At 38.5% G+C, this 16,625-nt stretch overlaps 1 protein-coding gene across 1 annotated transcript in view; it reads right to left on the bottom strand.

The window, feature by feature from the left end:
* LOC127472891 (neuroendocrine protein 7B2-like) overlaps nt 1–16,625 on the bottom strand; it is a 46,243-nt gene that overhangs the window by 9,484 nt on the left and 20,134 nt on the right. The window contains exons 3-4 of the mRNA XM_051791780.1: nt 5,557–5,706; nt 2,572–2,684 (exon numbers count right to left, since the gene is read on the bottom strand). Coding sequence (XP_051647740.1) covers nt 2,572–2,684; nt 5,557–5,706 — 263 coding nt within the window. The remainder of the gene's footprint in view (nt 1–2,571; nt 2,685–5,556; nt 5,707–16,625) is intronic.

Genomic DNA, 16,625 nt, shown 5'->3' with positions numbered 1-16,625 from the left:
CCCACTGTCGCCTCTACGTTTTCCACATATGAGGAGAAAAAAAAAAGAGTTTAGGGGCTGGGGATGAGAGTATAAGCTGTGCATCTCACTCTATAAACAGAATCTGTTCCAGAGACTTCCCACAGGTCAGCATATTAACATATGGAGAGTTGTTCCAGAGACAAAAAAATTCTCCCTCTTTCTTCCCACTCCTAACCCAGTGCACATTTATCATGATTTACATATTTATATTTTATATGTATTAGCAGTATTTACACATCATATTTAGCATCTACATGGAACCATACACTTTGCTGCATGAGACACCTTCTAGATTTGCTTGACTCTTATAAAGTGTGTCTGTTATTCACAAGGTACTGCAGAGGTCTCGTACTTTGCAAGCATGACAGTCTATCATGAAAACAAACCAACCAACCTGCTTCTGTCCCATTAAGACAAGCAGGTTTTTTTTCCTGACCTGCTAATGTAAGTTGGGTTTTACTGTTGTTATGGTAAGGAATGCAGGTTGGGTCCTGGAAAGGACAAGTCACTGGGAACTGTAACAGTGCCTAAACTGCACTGTGGAAGGAAAAGGCAGGAGAGAAGCTCTCCCAAGAGCACACGGCAGCCCACATGGGTCCAAGAGACACGCTTGCCCTGAAAGCTTCAGATGGTGGTGACAGCCTTGCACCTACAGGGTGTGTGCCAGTAGGAGCTGTTGGAAACACAGTCTGTAAGTAGACAGCCATCACAGACCTAGTGGTGTTTAGTCCTAGGCTCTTCGACACGAGAAACAGGAACAAGCTGTTGGTGGGCAGAGGGAATTTTGGTGGTTGGGGGCAGTGGGAGGATTGGATGCACACAGTTACCGCCTGGGCAGCCCACAGCCAGCTGTGCTGGTCATTTACAACCTAATGCAGATGACAGTGAGTGACCTAAAAGATCTGATCTCTCTCTTTTATCAAGTCTCAAACAAATAATTTTTAGAGTGTTTCTCTGATTTTTCCAGAGAGTTAAAAATAACAAAACCAGTCATAAAAAGATACCACTGTATTTATATTTTTAACATGCAATAATATACAATGAGGAGGTAATGAGGCAATTCTCCTGGATCTCGGCAGAACATTTGCTCATGCACATGACCAGCTGTTTCATCTCTAATTAGAAAGATCTGGAGTTTGCTAAGCTGCAGTTAGATGTGATTACTATTTAGTACCTAAGAGTCTGCTTTAATCCATGCATGAGCAGCTTTTTCCCCCTGAATAAGTAGTGATGGATGGAGATATGAAAAAAGTCCAGGATTCACTAATGATTAACTACCATTTATTACGTATATATGTTGCTAATGACAACACGCTTGACTCTGAAATAGTACTAGATGCCAAAGATTTACAGAAGTGCTTTTATAGTCTTCAAAATGGTATTATGAAAGTAAAGTACTTATGAATAATAAGAAAATTAACAACCTTATCTGGCAGAAATAAGAAAGTTCACCATCTGGTGTTTTTTAGATGAAAACCTTTGATGATAATTACTGACACAAGTCTCCAAAATTTGGATTTTTGGCATGATTCTCTCCAGAAATTTAGCACTCACATAAGTAATTAAGACTATAAATCTTACACTGGCTTGATTATGAATGATGAATCATTGTCTCACAATTACAGCAGGAGAAGAGGCTGCCAAACATGTCCATTTATCGATATATACTTACAAAGCACTGGTTTAGGGCAATCTTAAGTAAAGTGTTATAGCAATGTAAAATGAGATTTCATTATTTGCTCTAGAAGCATAAATTATGATCATTGTTATTGTTTTCCTGGCGCCTGAAGATGGATTTGGGATTGGACATTTTAACTGATGTAATCTAAGATTAAGCAGCTGAGCTTTCTTTGGAGCCTTTAGCCTGCAGAAATAGTCTAGCTGCAGTTATTATAGTCTTTGCATGCTTAGAACAAGATTTTTGCCCTTAGTGTATCTCACTGTATTTATTACATGGGACATGTCAAATAGATTTTCAATATAGTGCACAACCTGAGCAGAGGAAGAATCAGCATCAAGTACTCAAAAATCCTTAAGGCAGAGAGCATTCCTTAGAGCAAGCTGTCTGGTCCTGGATTTTTTAAGGTGTTTAGGGATTGCTGCACTCCATCTTTTTTTGTTTTTCTTGCTATTTTTTATCTAAGTAGCTGAACAATGAATAGCCACTGAACTTGGATATTCTTTTGGATTAGGGTCCTGTTATGTTTTGAAATCTTGTCCTAAGATCTGCACTAATTTTGGTTACTTATTCACTGTAGTTTGAAATGTGGTTTGTTGCATTTATCAAGTACATACATAGCTGTCATGCTTTGGGACAGGTAATAAAACAAGGATTTCTACTTTCTATTTTTCTGGGGTGCGTATCAATCGCAAGCACTATTTCTGTATTTTTCAGGGCAAGTTTATCTTTTTTGAGTGGTTTCCCTTAGGGTGATAATTTTTCCAGCAATAAAGACAATATTTTCCTATTTTCCTATTTTCATAGTATCACAGACAGCAGACAATACCCAGTTTCACATGCAAAAAAATAAGCAGGAAGCATGTACTCACCCACTTGCCCACGTTGGGGTAGTCATGCTCTGGATCAAAAAGGTGTTGGTGCAGCTGGTATTCCCTGCTGAACTCTGCTGTGTCAGGGGTGTTTTCTAGACACCCATCATCAACTGCAAAAGTATGTTAGAAAGCACTGAGTACTTAGCAGCTTTGAAACACACAATATGTGCCACATTAGTCATCAAATTTCTTAAATGCAATCATGCAGTTAAAAAAAAATAAAGAACGGGATGACTAGAAAATACCAGTTTTCTTTTCTTTTGAAATGAATTTGTCAGGATGTATTTAATTTAAAAAACCCCAAAACCTTGCAACTTAATGAAACTTCAAAACTAAACAAAATTTATTTTCCAAGCTCTCCTCCTCCTTTTTGTTTTTCTTTTCATTATTGCACGGATTTTATGTAGAACTGTATCCTGTTCCTATTCAGAAGGGATCTTTTTTTCTTTTTTAAATCCTCACAGGTAGTTTTAGAAATGGTTTAGGCAATACTTTTGAAGCTTATGCTAAAACATTGCTCTGAACAAAGACTGAATTTCCTTCACTGAGCAGCTCTTCATGGAGCTCCATTTCTGGTTTGCTACTTTGTTCAAATTGGCTGAAAATCATTTATGCATCATAAGATCTCCTAAAAATGCAATGTGGTAGAAGTTTTATGATGAAGACATTTCTGCAGATTGGTAACTAGTCTGATTGGTCTAGAAACCTCCTTTAACCACAATGGATGGTTCTGTAGAGAGTGTCACGTCAAGATAATACCCATTTAAAAATCAACTTACAGTCTTTTTACCAAAACAAGTCATCTTTAGATTAAACAAAGTTTCAGCAACTTGAAGCCAGAGTATTTTTTAGATAGAGTCTGCTCCTGGAGCTCCCTCTGCTTTGCCATCATGGGGAACTTGCAGTCCAAGTTCCTCTCAGACACACCGAAGAAGATCCTTCCAGCCAGGGCTGGGCATCCAAGCAGCTACATCTGCCAGAACACAGGCACTCTGGAGCACACACATGTGGACTTTCCCTTTTGTCCTTGTGTGTCATCACGTGAAAAGATTTACAGATGGATTATTTTTTTCTCTTAGATGTGAGAAACAATAAAGGCTTGACTTAAACTTGAGTTGATGTAATGACTTGAGGAGGTTATTCTGGGTTCAACAGATCCTGCTTTCCCTATTTGCTCCTTAGGATGGGGAAAAAATTAAGTTGCCAACAGAAAATAGGGGAAAACTATATATATTGGCTAAGTAACTCAGATATCACTAAAGCACTTAAAAATTATTTCAGTCCCGGCAGGGACAAGGTTATCTCAAGGGAGAAACAGGTGACAAGAGAAGTGTGGTCAATCTTCTCAGAGTATGTGTGTCTTTTGCTAGAAAACACAAAGGGCAGCTGGGCATATGTGTGCCCTCTGTGACTGCTAATCTAAAAGTCTTCAAGCTCAAGTGCTCCAGGCTTATGTATTCCTGCTGTGGAATGTGCATATGTAGACAGTGACTGGAAAAATTGTTTCCATTAAGCAAATCCACAGACCTGATTGAGGAAGGCCTCTGGTAATTTGTATGCATAATACAGTCAGCACTTGAATTTCCATTTAAGGCTCTGAAAAACATTTTACTCTAATCCTAGTAGATACTATCTTCACTCATGGCATACCTATGACAGAGCCATTTATCTGAGCAGGCAGCATTTCCCTAAGAATTCCCCCTGTGTTCAGATCTGACTGTATTAGCTTAGCTAACAACTATTATTTCGCCTAAGAAAGAAAAATTGGAGGGATTTTCAAAGGCATTTCCCTGAATGCCATGTTTTTAATTTATTTATCTAATCACTAACAGAAGTCTAACGGGCAAGCACAGAAGATAGAAAGTCTGTGTGTGTGCTTGTGTGTGTGAGAAAACCTAAACCCATCATTTGCAACCTGTCAAACAGCTATACTGAAAAAATTAGAAGAGGAGGTATTATTTCAGAAGAGATGTAGGCATCATCACCAAATGGGCTGTAATAGAAAACAGTAAGGAAGGGCTATTTGAAATTTTGTCAAATTTTTGAATGAAATGTAAAAATACTTCACAAAACTTTTCATGACAAATATTATTTTTTGATGAATTCTAAGCTAGTTAGAACATTTTTAAACAAGAATACAAACAACTGTTCTGCATTTTCCAAATAACATAAAAGAAGACTAAACAGAAAGCATTTTTAAAGGATATCTTAGCTCACAAATAAAAAACGAGAGAAAAATAGAGTACTCATTCCCAGTTTGAGCTCCCAAGGCAGCCAATGAGTGTTTTACTACTACTTTCAGTACTGGAAGTCATTCCTTGGCTCAAATAACAGGAAAAAGATCAATTCTCTTAGAGTATGTCTATATTACGCACATGCAGTGCTGCTTTAGTGATCCTTCAGCACTAGCCACCTGCAGGGCTCGGTACATGTGCAACTGTGAGCTGAGGGACACACTGGGTGTCTGGGGCACCTCTCTGGCACTCAGAGGCTGCACTGCTCCTCTGCCAGACTGAGCCTGCATGCAACATCTTGGGGTACATCCACATAGTTCTCCATTTCTTGGCAGACAGGCACCCTCAGTGAGCTATAAAGACACGTGGATTGGAGCCAAGGTATCTTAAATATTGACTCATGGTCTGGGTTGGAGATCAGGGCAGACAGTTTCATTCCTCTTGGCACAATGAAAGTCTCTAAAATAATGGACTGTACAGAAAGATAACTTTTTTCAGGGGCCAGCCTGAAAATGAAGTCCCTTGGGAACAAGATGCTATCATCAATCTCACTATCTTCTACTCTGAGGTCAATATAATTATTTTTTCACGTGACCTTCTCCAGCAGTCATATAGCAATACAGAAGGTGCACATATAAAAAAAAAAAAAAAAAAAAAAAAAAGCTCATCTAAAAACACAAAAACACCCAGTTGAAAGACTGGAAGATGTAGAGTGAAGACAGAGGTACAAAGGCTACAGCCAAATTACCTGTTTTTCCAATAGGACAGGGATTTGGAGGGTCAGGATAGCCTTGATCTTCACTGAAATCCTTTGGTACATTATCACCTGTCAGCTCAGCCACAATGTTTGGGATATTGCCATAAGGACCCAAGTGCTGGAGACCCTCATGTGCACCACCTAGCAAAGACAATTTATACACACTGTCGTTTTACAAGATTAAAAGTGTAAGTACTTTAGCTGTTTCCAGTAATCCAGACTTCTATTTAAAATATATGTATCTCTCTCTTATATGTAATTGTTTTAGAGACAGATCCAAGTTTAGATTTTAAGTATCTCTTTTAGAAATGTAACCATGTGACCTAAATCCAGTAACTTAGATAATGAAAAATGAAACTAGGAAACAAAATCAGCCACATATTATTATTCTTAGGGTTGTTTTTTTCCTTAACAATGAAAGTTTTAGGCAAAAAAAATGCAAAGAAAAACAAACAGGAGACAATAATGAAACTTGATACATCTGGTGTACAATCATCTTCAGTCACTGATACTGTTCACTGTAGAAACTAATAACAGAAGATATGCCAAGACAGCATCAGCAAGAAGACAAAGTTAATGACACTGTAGAAAAAAATAACACTATCTGCACAGCCTAGAAATACATTAATAAATTAAGTCCCAAGGGGACTTAGGGTGTTAAGGTCCTTGGGGACCCAGAGTATTTTAGCAAATTTGGTTGTATAAACCTCGAAAAATTATTTTTAATTCAAATTCAAATCAACTCTTAAATGTAAACTTCCATTTCCTGCAGTAATGGTGAAAAGTGATGAAGAGTCCCTGTTGTTGATGGGAATTCTTGTGCATGTACACAGTAGTCAATTTAGTACAAAACATCACATTCAGCGACTTCTACACCTTTACTAGATGCAGGCTTTTATATTTGCCCCGTGGGACTGAGATCACCATCACTGCAGGGTTACAGCAGCACTGTGCAGCAGGTTTTATAACTCAGTGGCAGAGAACACAATGATGGGCCCACTGGTCTTGGGTAAATGCACACAGAAGTGGTTTGCTATGGCCTTCTTCCACACATCTCAGCTGAGTGCCTTGCCTTTGACAAGTAGGGTCTTTCACCAAAGATTTGGGAAACAAGCTCAGGCCACTCTCTCTATATGCCTCTCCACAAATATTTATCTGCCCCAGATCTTTTCTGCACGCTTTGTTGACCAAATGTATCCACAGGCTAAACCCCAGCTGCCTGTGGAGTTTTCTAAATGCAGTTATACACTGTTCTTTTGAATTTCAGACAAATAAAAAGTTAGTTTCAAGCATGTTCTTTTTCCCTGACATAAGACAGCCACCACACACACTCCAGCAACTGAGATGGTTGTGTGACAGCAGCACAATATTTTTTTAAAACCCTATATAAAGAGGGCTAACAACATACAGTCAACATATAAATTCCACTAACAATGAATGAGACGAGAAGGAATTTGACCAATTGGAAAATATGAGTTAAAGAGTGAATGCAGACATAAATGTTTGGGTAAATAGCATAAACACCATATTATCACCAAATAGTCGTATTTTCAATTCATATATTTTTCATAGATCCAGAAGACAGGAATAAAGCCTCTGAACATGAAAGCTGCTCCAAAGGAATCATTCAAGTACTCCTGTCCCAAATTACAAATAAACATGACCAGCCTAAATCATCTTTTATACAGCTAAACATTGTAAGCTAACATAATCACTTGCAAAAATTGCAAACATAAGGCAGTCAAATACAAAACACGAATTTTGTATTCATTTTTCCATTTAAAAGTGGTAGTTGAGCCAAATTGTCTATATTTGGTAAATAATCAGTTGGACGTTTGGTACCAGAAACAAGTTAGTCTATAAGTCTATATATTTCTATTTTATTTTCACAACCGTCTAAAATCTAATCAATGTGCTAATTTTCCCCCCTAAGTACAAGTCTCTTACTCCGTAATGCAGTGTTGCAGAAAAGTTTTACAGATATGTAACAAACATAAAAGTACCCCTATAGAAAATTTACGTCTCTGTTATATGGGACTTTCATTTGGAGCTAACCATGAGACACAGCACTAAAAGCAGAATAGCATTATACACACTATGGACTTTTTTATACATTTACAATCCATAGTCCACACAAAGATGATGCTTGGAACACAATAATGTTATGGTGATAAGGTTAAAAAGTGTATAACGTACATGCAACCTAATTTAATTTAATATAATGTCTAATGTATAGCATAACATTTCTCTTTTGTACTGATTTCCTTCACATAAAGATTGATTACATATATGTACTTAAAAGCATCAGTTTATGATTCTGCTGTAAACTACAGACCCGCATAATCAATACGTGTTTGAACATCCTGTATACAATGTGGTCCACTATGGGACAATCCATCAGATAGAAGCCTATCTATGCTTGTATGTGGTGCAGACCTCTTGGCACCAAAGCTCCATCCATAAAGAAAACAGAGGTACTCAGCAGGCTCCAGTGTGCTATATATACATGTAAGTTTAAACCGACTGCCAAGAATTCCCTTGAGTGAGTACAAACCAATCTTTTTATATTAATAAGAAGAATTGTTTCCTTTAGGTATAAATGTCCAGGATCATTTCAGGGTTTTTCCCTTCCTTTCTTTCCAGAAGAGCTGGAGACAACAGCACCTGCTCTGGTGCCATAATTTAGCACACTTGAGTGATTTAATAGCATCAGCAAAACTCATTCCTTATAATCTTTGATAAATAGTGCACTCAGCAAAGACTACAATAATAAAAATGAAATGCTATGGATATACCAAATAGGGGTATTATGTACAGTAACTCTCAAGCTGCGTTAGTTTTGGTATTATAACAGTACCGATTTGAAGAAACTTATTAGGATTAAATACACTGCAGCTACCATGTCAAAATATTGTGATACAAACATATACAGTCAGCTACAAAAATAGCACAAGATGGGTCTCTTGAACCTTCAGGGAGAGTCTGAAAGAAAAAGACAAGACAACTAAATATTGAGGAACTTTTCATAATTTCCTATCCAAAGAAACCATGAGAGACACCATTGTTAAATTATTCAAACCTAGACTAGCAAAAATCCAGAATAGTACAGACAAACACTCTTGTATTGAGAAAGGATGGGCTAGATATTTTTCCCATCTCTCCTTACTCCTCATATGAACAGGCTTTTCTGTGCCACATTCTACCAGAGAAAATCCCTCCAAAATAATCAGCTTCCTTTCACATGCAGGATTTCTGTGTGAGTATGTAGGTATTTTGCATTCCTACAGGATAAATTAGAAGTTTAGGTCTCTTGGGATGAGATCAGTATTGTCTTAAGTAAGCTTTGAATTCCACTTAAAATATATGCATACATGTTATCAGCTGGCACTGGTCTGGAACTGTTGCTGGGTGGAAAATAAAACTGGAACAATGTCTCACCTTTCTTATAATTCTGGAAAAGTATTTAATTACCTCATCAACTGCTGGTACCATCTCAATTGGAGATACTTGGAATGATTAAAAATTTAAACTGCATACATTTCAGCCCATTTCTTTGCAGGGGCAATACTGTCTGTATGAGTCTCCCACCCATACAAACAACTTAACCACTCAATTCTTGGAGGGAAAAAGAAAAAAAATAAAAGGAAAAGAAACACAACAAGCAACTAGTTTCTTGCAAGTATTGAATATTCCCCTGACCGAACACATCCGATGGAAATGCTGTTAGTCTGCTGAAGTTCTAGCTACTGGCACCGGTCTGTTGGTAGCATAAAGCTCAGCTGAAACAAATCTGCTATTGGGAGTAATCCTCCACGTCAAATTCAAACAGGCAATGCTGTCCCCCAGAAGAGTCAGTTCAAGAAAGTCAATGAGAATGGATTTTCAAAAGTGTAAAATGATTGCAGAACATTTAAAGAGAAATAATGGGACGAATTTCCCTTTCAGTCTGATTGAAACCATTTCCCATGTAACAGTGAAGATAGGGTTACCCCACTTAAAAATTCAGAAAAGAGGTAATTTGGTCAATCTTAACAAGGAGATACAAAATAGAAAGGATCACGAGTATCTGTTGTGAATAAATGAATCCAAGATCCCAAATTAAAGCCCCTTACTTTAGAGAGTCATACTAGATGCCTTAGTCTTAGTGTCCAAGCCCCTCCCAGGTGCACAGAGGAGTATTCTCCCTGAGAAAAACTGTACCTCTTATGATCTTGACCTAACTCCAAGCAAATATGAGCTGCAAGAGAAGCCTGGTATACATTATCCTATTTGCCTCAGATTTCTGAGGGAGCAAATAGATTATTAATCAGAGATGCAATACCATCTTCGCTACTTTGCAAAATCTTTTGTTAATCTGGACTATTTGTTCTATGTACTGAGATTGATTAAGCACAGGAAATGAGAAGTACTGAAAAAAAATATAAATTAACACATTGTGACTATTCCACAGAAGCTGCTAAATAAGAGAATAGGGAAGGAGAAAAAGCATAGGAGAACAAAGAATGGAAAAATACAGACCTAGCCAACTTCCTTAACCATTCAAGAGCATGCCTCAGGAAACCCAAAAACACTACAGCTATACATGCTCAGGCATCCCAGATTCCAGAGTCAGCTTGTCTTCTTCTTAATGACACCAAGTTTCTTGAAACTATAAAGACTAATTTTCTTTTTCTCTGCAGAGGGACAAATTCCTTTCAATGTGTTTTCTAAAGCCTTAAGCACACACCCCATACAACTACTGATCTTGCTTTCAGTGAACAATTCAATTTTATCCCATATTTTAATTACAAACAGTACAAATATTTAAGATATGAAAGGCTTTTACTGTGAAATGGTTAGGACCAAAGTAATGCCCATGCCCCTCACAATAAATTTATAACAGTAGCTTATATGTCATTATTCAAATTGTATACACAATAAAAAAAATCCAGCAGCTCACTTGCTGACAAAGTGAAAAAAGCAATCTCTTAAGCCTGCCTTGGTTGAACAGTCCTCTAATGGACTATATTTACTTGCCCTTCAGTCTCAGCAGAAGCTTTCACACTTCACTGTGTGGACAAGCTTACCCTTTTTACAAACAGTGCAACATGCAGCACACAGCCACGGGCCCCTCTGCTGCTCTGACTTCCAGCCACCCCGCATCAACAGAGTGAGGGAAAGCACATCCAGCAAACAGCACACTCCTGTCATTGCCACAGCACAACCTCACTAATGACCACGTGTGCAGTGCATGGCTCAGGGAAACAGGGCAACTACTGGAAAACAGTGACCTCCTTTATCCCACGAGGGATGGGACAGTATTTCAATTCTATAAATGTAAATGTGCCAATGAAAGGTTGGAACACTTTATTCACTGGCACTGACACCAGCTGCATGAGAAGTCCAAATGCTCCATCGATGTCAACACACTTATGAAAAAATCCTCCTTTCACTCCTGTAGTGTGAACCATGGATGCACCAGAATCATCCAGAACAGGACCATGTTTTCTCTCTACTGCTCCACTGAACTTCAGAAATTTTCCTATTCATTGCCCCATTCATACTCATTCAATTCTCTCTTCCACTCAAGGTGCAGAATCCGGCACTTCCCCTTGTTGAACTTCACATGGTTGGGGATTGCCCAGTCCTCTAATTTGTTGAGGTATCCCCTGCCTTCGAGGGAGTCAACAGCTCCTCCCAGTTTTGAGTCATCTGCAAACTTGCTTAGTATCCCTTCCTGTCCCGTGTCCGAATCATTTATGAAGATGTTGAAGATGAAGATGTTGAAGGTAAGATGGAGCCCTGCAGAACCCCAGTAGTGACAGGTCACCAGTCTGATGTCACCCCATTCATTATTAGCCTTTGTGTTCGACCCATGAACCAATTGCTCACCTACCACATGATGTGTTTATCCAGCTGTGGGCTGGACATTTTGTCCAGAAGGATCCAGTATTGAAAGCTTTACCAAAATCCAAAAAGATTACATCAGTAAAATTTCAAGGTCAATTGGGAGTTGATTATTCTCACAGTCATGGTCCTCCAGCTCAGGGCACTGAGATCCCCTTGGTCTGTCATCCATGTTGAAGACAGAGGCAAAGAAAGTATTAAATTCCTCTGCCTTGTCTCTGTCCCCATTTCTGAGGTGACCATCCTCATCCTGTAAGGGGCTGATGATACTTCTACATTGCCTATTGTCACTAATGTATTTGAAAAAAACTCTTTTTATTGTCCCCCACATTTCTGGCAGCTTCAACTCCAGCTGAACTTTGACCACACTAATTTTCTCCCTACAGTGGCAAGCAGCATCTCTGAATTCTTCCCATGTCACTTGACCTTGCTTCCACTGGGCATACACCCTTCTTTTTTTGCCTTATTTCCAAGAGAAGATTCCTGCTCAGGCAGGCCAGCCTTCTGCCTAGCCTGCTTGTCTTCTGACATTTGGAATTGTCTGCTCTTGTGCCCTTAGGTGGTAATGTTTAAAAAGTGACCAGCACTGATGGACTCCAGCACCTGTAAAAACACTTTCCAGGGTACTTTACTTACAAATTCCCTGAGCAGCCTGAAGTCTCTTCTCTCTTCATGTCCAGAGTTGAGGTTTTGCTGGCACTTTTCCTCCTCTCAACAGAGATTTTAAACTCAATCCCTCTGTGGTCACTGTGGCCAAAACAGCCACCAGTCTCCACTTTGCTCACGAGATCCACCCTGTTGACAAGCAGCAGATCAAGGAGGGCATTTTTTTGAGTCAGTTCCCTCAGGATCTGTTCCATAAAGCTGCCATTAGAAATCTTCTGGTCCAGGTTGTACCAGCTGTGTGGTGCTCACAGTCAATTTCTGGCAAGTTGAAGTCTCCAGGAGGACAAGGGCAGTTGACTAGGGAGTGTCCCTTAGTTCCTCAAAGAATAATTTGTTGGCATCATCGTCCTGGCTGGGAAGTCTATAGCAGACTCCCACAATGCCATCCACACTATTTGTTTGACTTGATTCTTACCCAGAAGCTCTCGACTGTGCCATTGCCAACTGTGAGCTCCATGCATTCTATCCCTTCTATAACATACAGTGCCATCCCTCCACCTTTTCTGCCCTGCCTATCCCTACTGAAGAGCCTGTAACTGTCCAACAGGGCACTCCAGTCAAAGGTCTCATCAACCCATCAGGTTTCACTCATGCCAATGATATCAAACCTCTGGGACTGGGCCAAAGCTTCAAGCTCCTCTTATTTGTTCCTCATGCTGTGTCATTAGTTAGAAACATTTTAGCTATGTGAAAGACAAGTAGGGGAAAAAAAATCATTAAAAACAAAAGATCATCATAATTTGGCTGATCTTCACTGATAGATTTTTTAAATTCTTTGGGACTATAACTGATTGGTAGATGAAATTTTACAGTTTTGTATTAAATTTCTATATACTATCTGCCAACTCAAAAAAACATAATTACTATAAAGGATAAGACAATACAGAAGCTGTCATATTCCCTCTTCTTGTCAAGTTTCTTATTCTCTTATTGGATTTTTTTTCCCTCTAGTAACACGTACAAAAAAAGTAATTGTATGGGCTACAAATCCCATTCTAATTGATTAATTACCTTAAGGTACTGGAGATTCTACTTAATTCTGAATCCCTACAGACTTGCCCTCTTTCTTTCCTGAAAGAGTCCCATCTCAAACAGCTTTCTCCTTTGATGGCATCTTTTAAAGTTGACTTCATGAACAGTAGCAGTAATCTGTACCACGTAACATTGGTTAGTATGAGGTTTTAGGAGTTGGAGCCTCTTTATCTTCTTGGTTCCTCAGAAGAGACATGTGACACCTGCAGACTCTTCCGCAGTCACCAGATGATGATGTTTCAAGAAAAAGTTTCAAAGCCTCAAATCTAAATAGGTCCCTTAGTCAGATCCACAGGCAAATAATGGAGATTTAGTGAGAAACAGGGATTAGTACACTTTTCCTCTTGTGTTCCCCACTGACTGACTTCTCTGATGAAAACAGTAGTTTTGAGAATTTTCCCTACATCTCCCCAGCCACACTGAGAACACAGGAATAGTGCCTGCACCCCTCCTGCAGGGCATAGAGGAAGGGCAGTTGCCAAAATTGAGAAGTGTCAGAGTCCACAGTGGTAACACTTACTGCCTTCACTGGATCCTGCTCTTGCTCCTCAAGAGGGAAGGTTGTGAAAAACATTGAGGTAACATGGTATGACCTCCACATAGCAACACAGACATCAACTTGGCTTTCTTATTTATTCACTGCTTGCCATGTCTTATAAATTCATATGGAATCAAGGATAATATGGGCCAAATTTTCAAAGACTTTTCTTTAATAAAAGTAAAGTCATATCATCTCATTATCTTCCTGTTTGTGGAGTTAGAGGTATAAACATTTTATGTGCAATTTCTTTATAGACCTGTGCCATATCACTCACTCAGATAAAGAAAATCCACAATAAGCGCCACTGATGTCATCTAGCACTGTCATCTGTCACTGTCATTTGCTTTTAAATTCAGAAATTAGAATTCTAAAGTACCTCTCTTTCAACATGCACCACCACTGCCTGATACTCAAATTCTGGTTATGTTTAATAATACAATTTGCAGAATAAAATACAAAGAAAATACAAATCTAGATATCTACCATATTAATATATAAAAAATTAGCTTTACCACTTTCATTTTATGTTACAAACTTGAGACGTCCATGTTAAATTTTGAAACAATATTTCTTGGGCTATTTGAGTAATTTGGAAAAAAAACCCACCAAAAAACCAAAAACAACAAACAAAACCTGAAAGCAGAGACTAATAGAGTGATGCTGGGGTTTGATTTTGTTTGTTAAATGCCAGGCCCATAACACAGTGCTTGATTAAAGTCACGTGTGCAAAAGCAGTCCCAATGTGAATACAACTTTATGTCTTAACTGCAGCAAGACTTTCTCTATCGAACAGGTATAACAACCCCAATCCCAAATGATTGTGTGGTCTCTCTGCACTAACAAAGCAGCCCTGAATCAGCAGGGCAGGCTGTGGGAGGTCTGCCCAGCTCAGCCGCACGGCCGGCCCCAGGACTCCACTGCTATCCCTGGAGGCTGGCATGGAGGATGTAAACTAGAGCAAAGAGGACACAGACGTCACACTGCCATGTTTGCTGACCCCCAGTATCGTACAATAACCTTTGACTTCTAGTCACCTGAGGAAGTCCAAATATATTCGGGTGTAAGAATAGGACACATTAGCCCAAAAGTGAATGAGTGCAAAGCGCATTTCTGCACTGGTTTTACCGAGTGCATTCATCAGCAAAAGTTTTTGCAACTTTCTAATACAAATATTTTACTGTCCTTGTAGGAAGCAAGTAGTAGTCTAACAGGTATGATACAGGACAGACAGTAAAGTTATACAGCACTTAAGTTTTCTTATTAGTAAAATGTAAACAAAACATATTATTAACATGCATGAGTAATCTGCATAATTTTGCAGACAGTAGGTTTCATGCAAAGTGCTATTTGTACAGAGTCTGTGCTGACAAGTCATTAACTACCAGTTGTTAGTAGAAATATTTGCAAAATGTTCCAGACTCTCTTATCATCTCAATCAGGGAAACAGTACCAACATTTTTCTGAAGCAATAAACAGGTATTTATTTCCTTTCAAAATAATCAAACCAACCCCAGTCTTTTCTCAGTAGCTACAAGCAGTCTCAACAGGAGAGTCAAAAGCCTCCCTAAGAGGCATCATATTTTTCATATTTTCTTATGCCTACAAACGGTCAGGATTTAGGAGACCTCATTTAATGTTGTCACTGAGGTTGAAAACATTATGCCTCTTCTGGAGATGGAAAACTTCAGACTCTAGGCTGTCACATCAGCACCTTTACCAACAATCATTTCATTTGAAGTGCTTTTAAGAAATAAAAACAAAACAACCAAATCAAACACAAACATGCAAAAGGCTTTCTGGGGTACTGAATTTACGGTAGACAATGATATTTGCAAAATGAAAATAGGACTTCACATTTCCCATTACGAATTTAAAGTGTTATAAACTGCCCGAGTTGAACTAGTGGTGCCCCCGTGTGTTTGAGATTTTTACTGTTCTGCTATGCATGGTATAGTAGTCCTGAAATTTGCATTATATATGTAATCCCTTCCACTCCTCAGGAAAAAAAACCAAACAAATAAATAAACAATCCCAAATCCCTTTAAATATTGGCACAAACATGTAAGCATGCAAGGAAAGAAAAAAAAGTAGTCTCTTACTTCGTAAAATTCCTGCCAAGCAGAAAAATTAACTTCTATGTTTTTGAATGTTGAATGCATTTCTTTATTTTATTCTATTGTTCTCTTTTAACACAGATACAGCTGTCTTCTTATCTGTAGAAAGCTTGAATACTGCCCAGTAGGGCTTGTATAGTATTTTAGTGACAAAGATAAACAGTAACTACTAAAACACAGCTACTCATTAAAAATTCTTATTTTGCCTTTCCATGTTTTCCCCTCTTTTTATAGACACTGCTAAGTGACTCCAACATAGCTTTCTGAAAAGATGAATCAACAAGGAGAGGGAATATTATTAGAGAAATTAGAGTAGTTAATATGAGTTTATTAGTTTTAAGAATCAGGGGGTGTACAGAAAGAAACTCAAGTGGCCAGCAAAAGCAGCTGATCCTAAGATACCACCTTCAGGTATTTAAAACATTTTCACTCATCCTGTAGGATATGTCTGGCTTCTGCCATGCTAACATGCTATGCACCATCTGCTGGCTATGGTACACAAGCACAGGGAATCAGACAGCAAATTCCCATTTCTGTGATATATTTGTCCTATTCCACTTAATTAACAGAGGAGAGCTCACACTGCCTCTGCATCTCTCTGAACCTCACAGTACTTTCTTGGTAGATTAAACTTTTTATCAGGCATTTTCTAGACTTTACTCCTATTTTAGCAGGCTGACCTGAAGTAACAGGCAAACTGACAACTGAAAAGAGAAGGAGAAGATAAAAACCCCATGTATTTATAGATTTTAACAATTAATTTCAATTTCAATTAAGAAACTGTAATTTTTTTTTCTATCAATCAAGAAAACTGTCTGGTC

Source organism: Manacus candei, unplaced genomic scaffold (assembly GCF_025592945.1).
Source record: "Manacus candei isolate 608988 ecotype Guabito, Panama unplaced genomic scaffold, ASM2559294v1 h1tg000033l, whole genome shotgun sequence".
Classification (NCBI taxonomy): Eukaryota; Metazoa; Chordata; class Aves; order Passeriformes; family Pipridae; genus Manacus; species Manacus candei.
The sequence above is the reverse complement of the archived record's forward strand: the minus strand, read 5'-3'. Positions and strand labels throughout refer to the sequence as shown.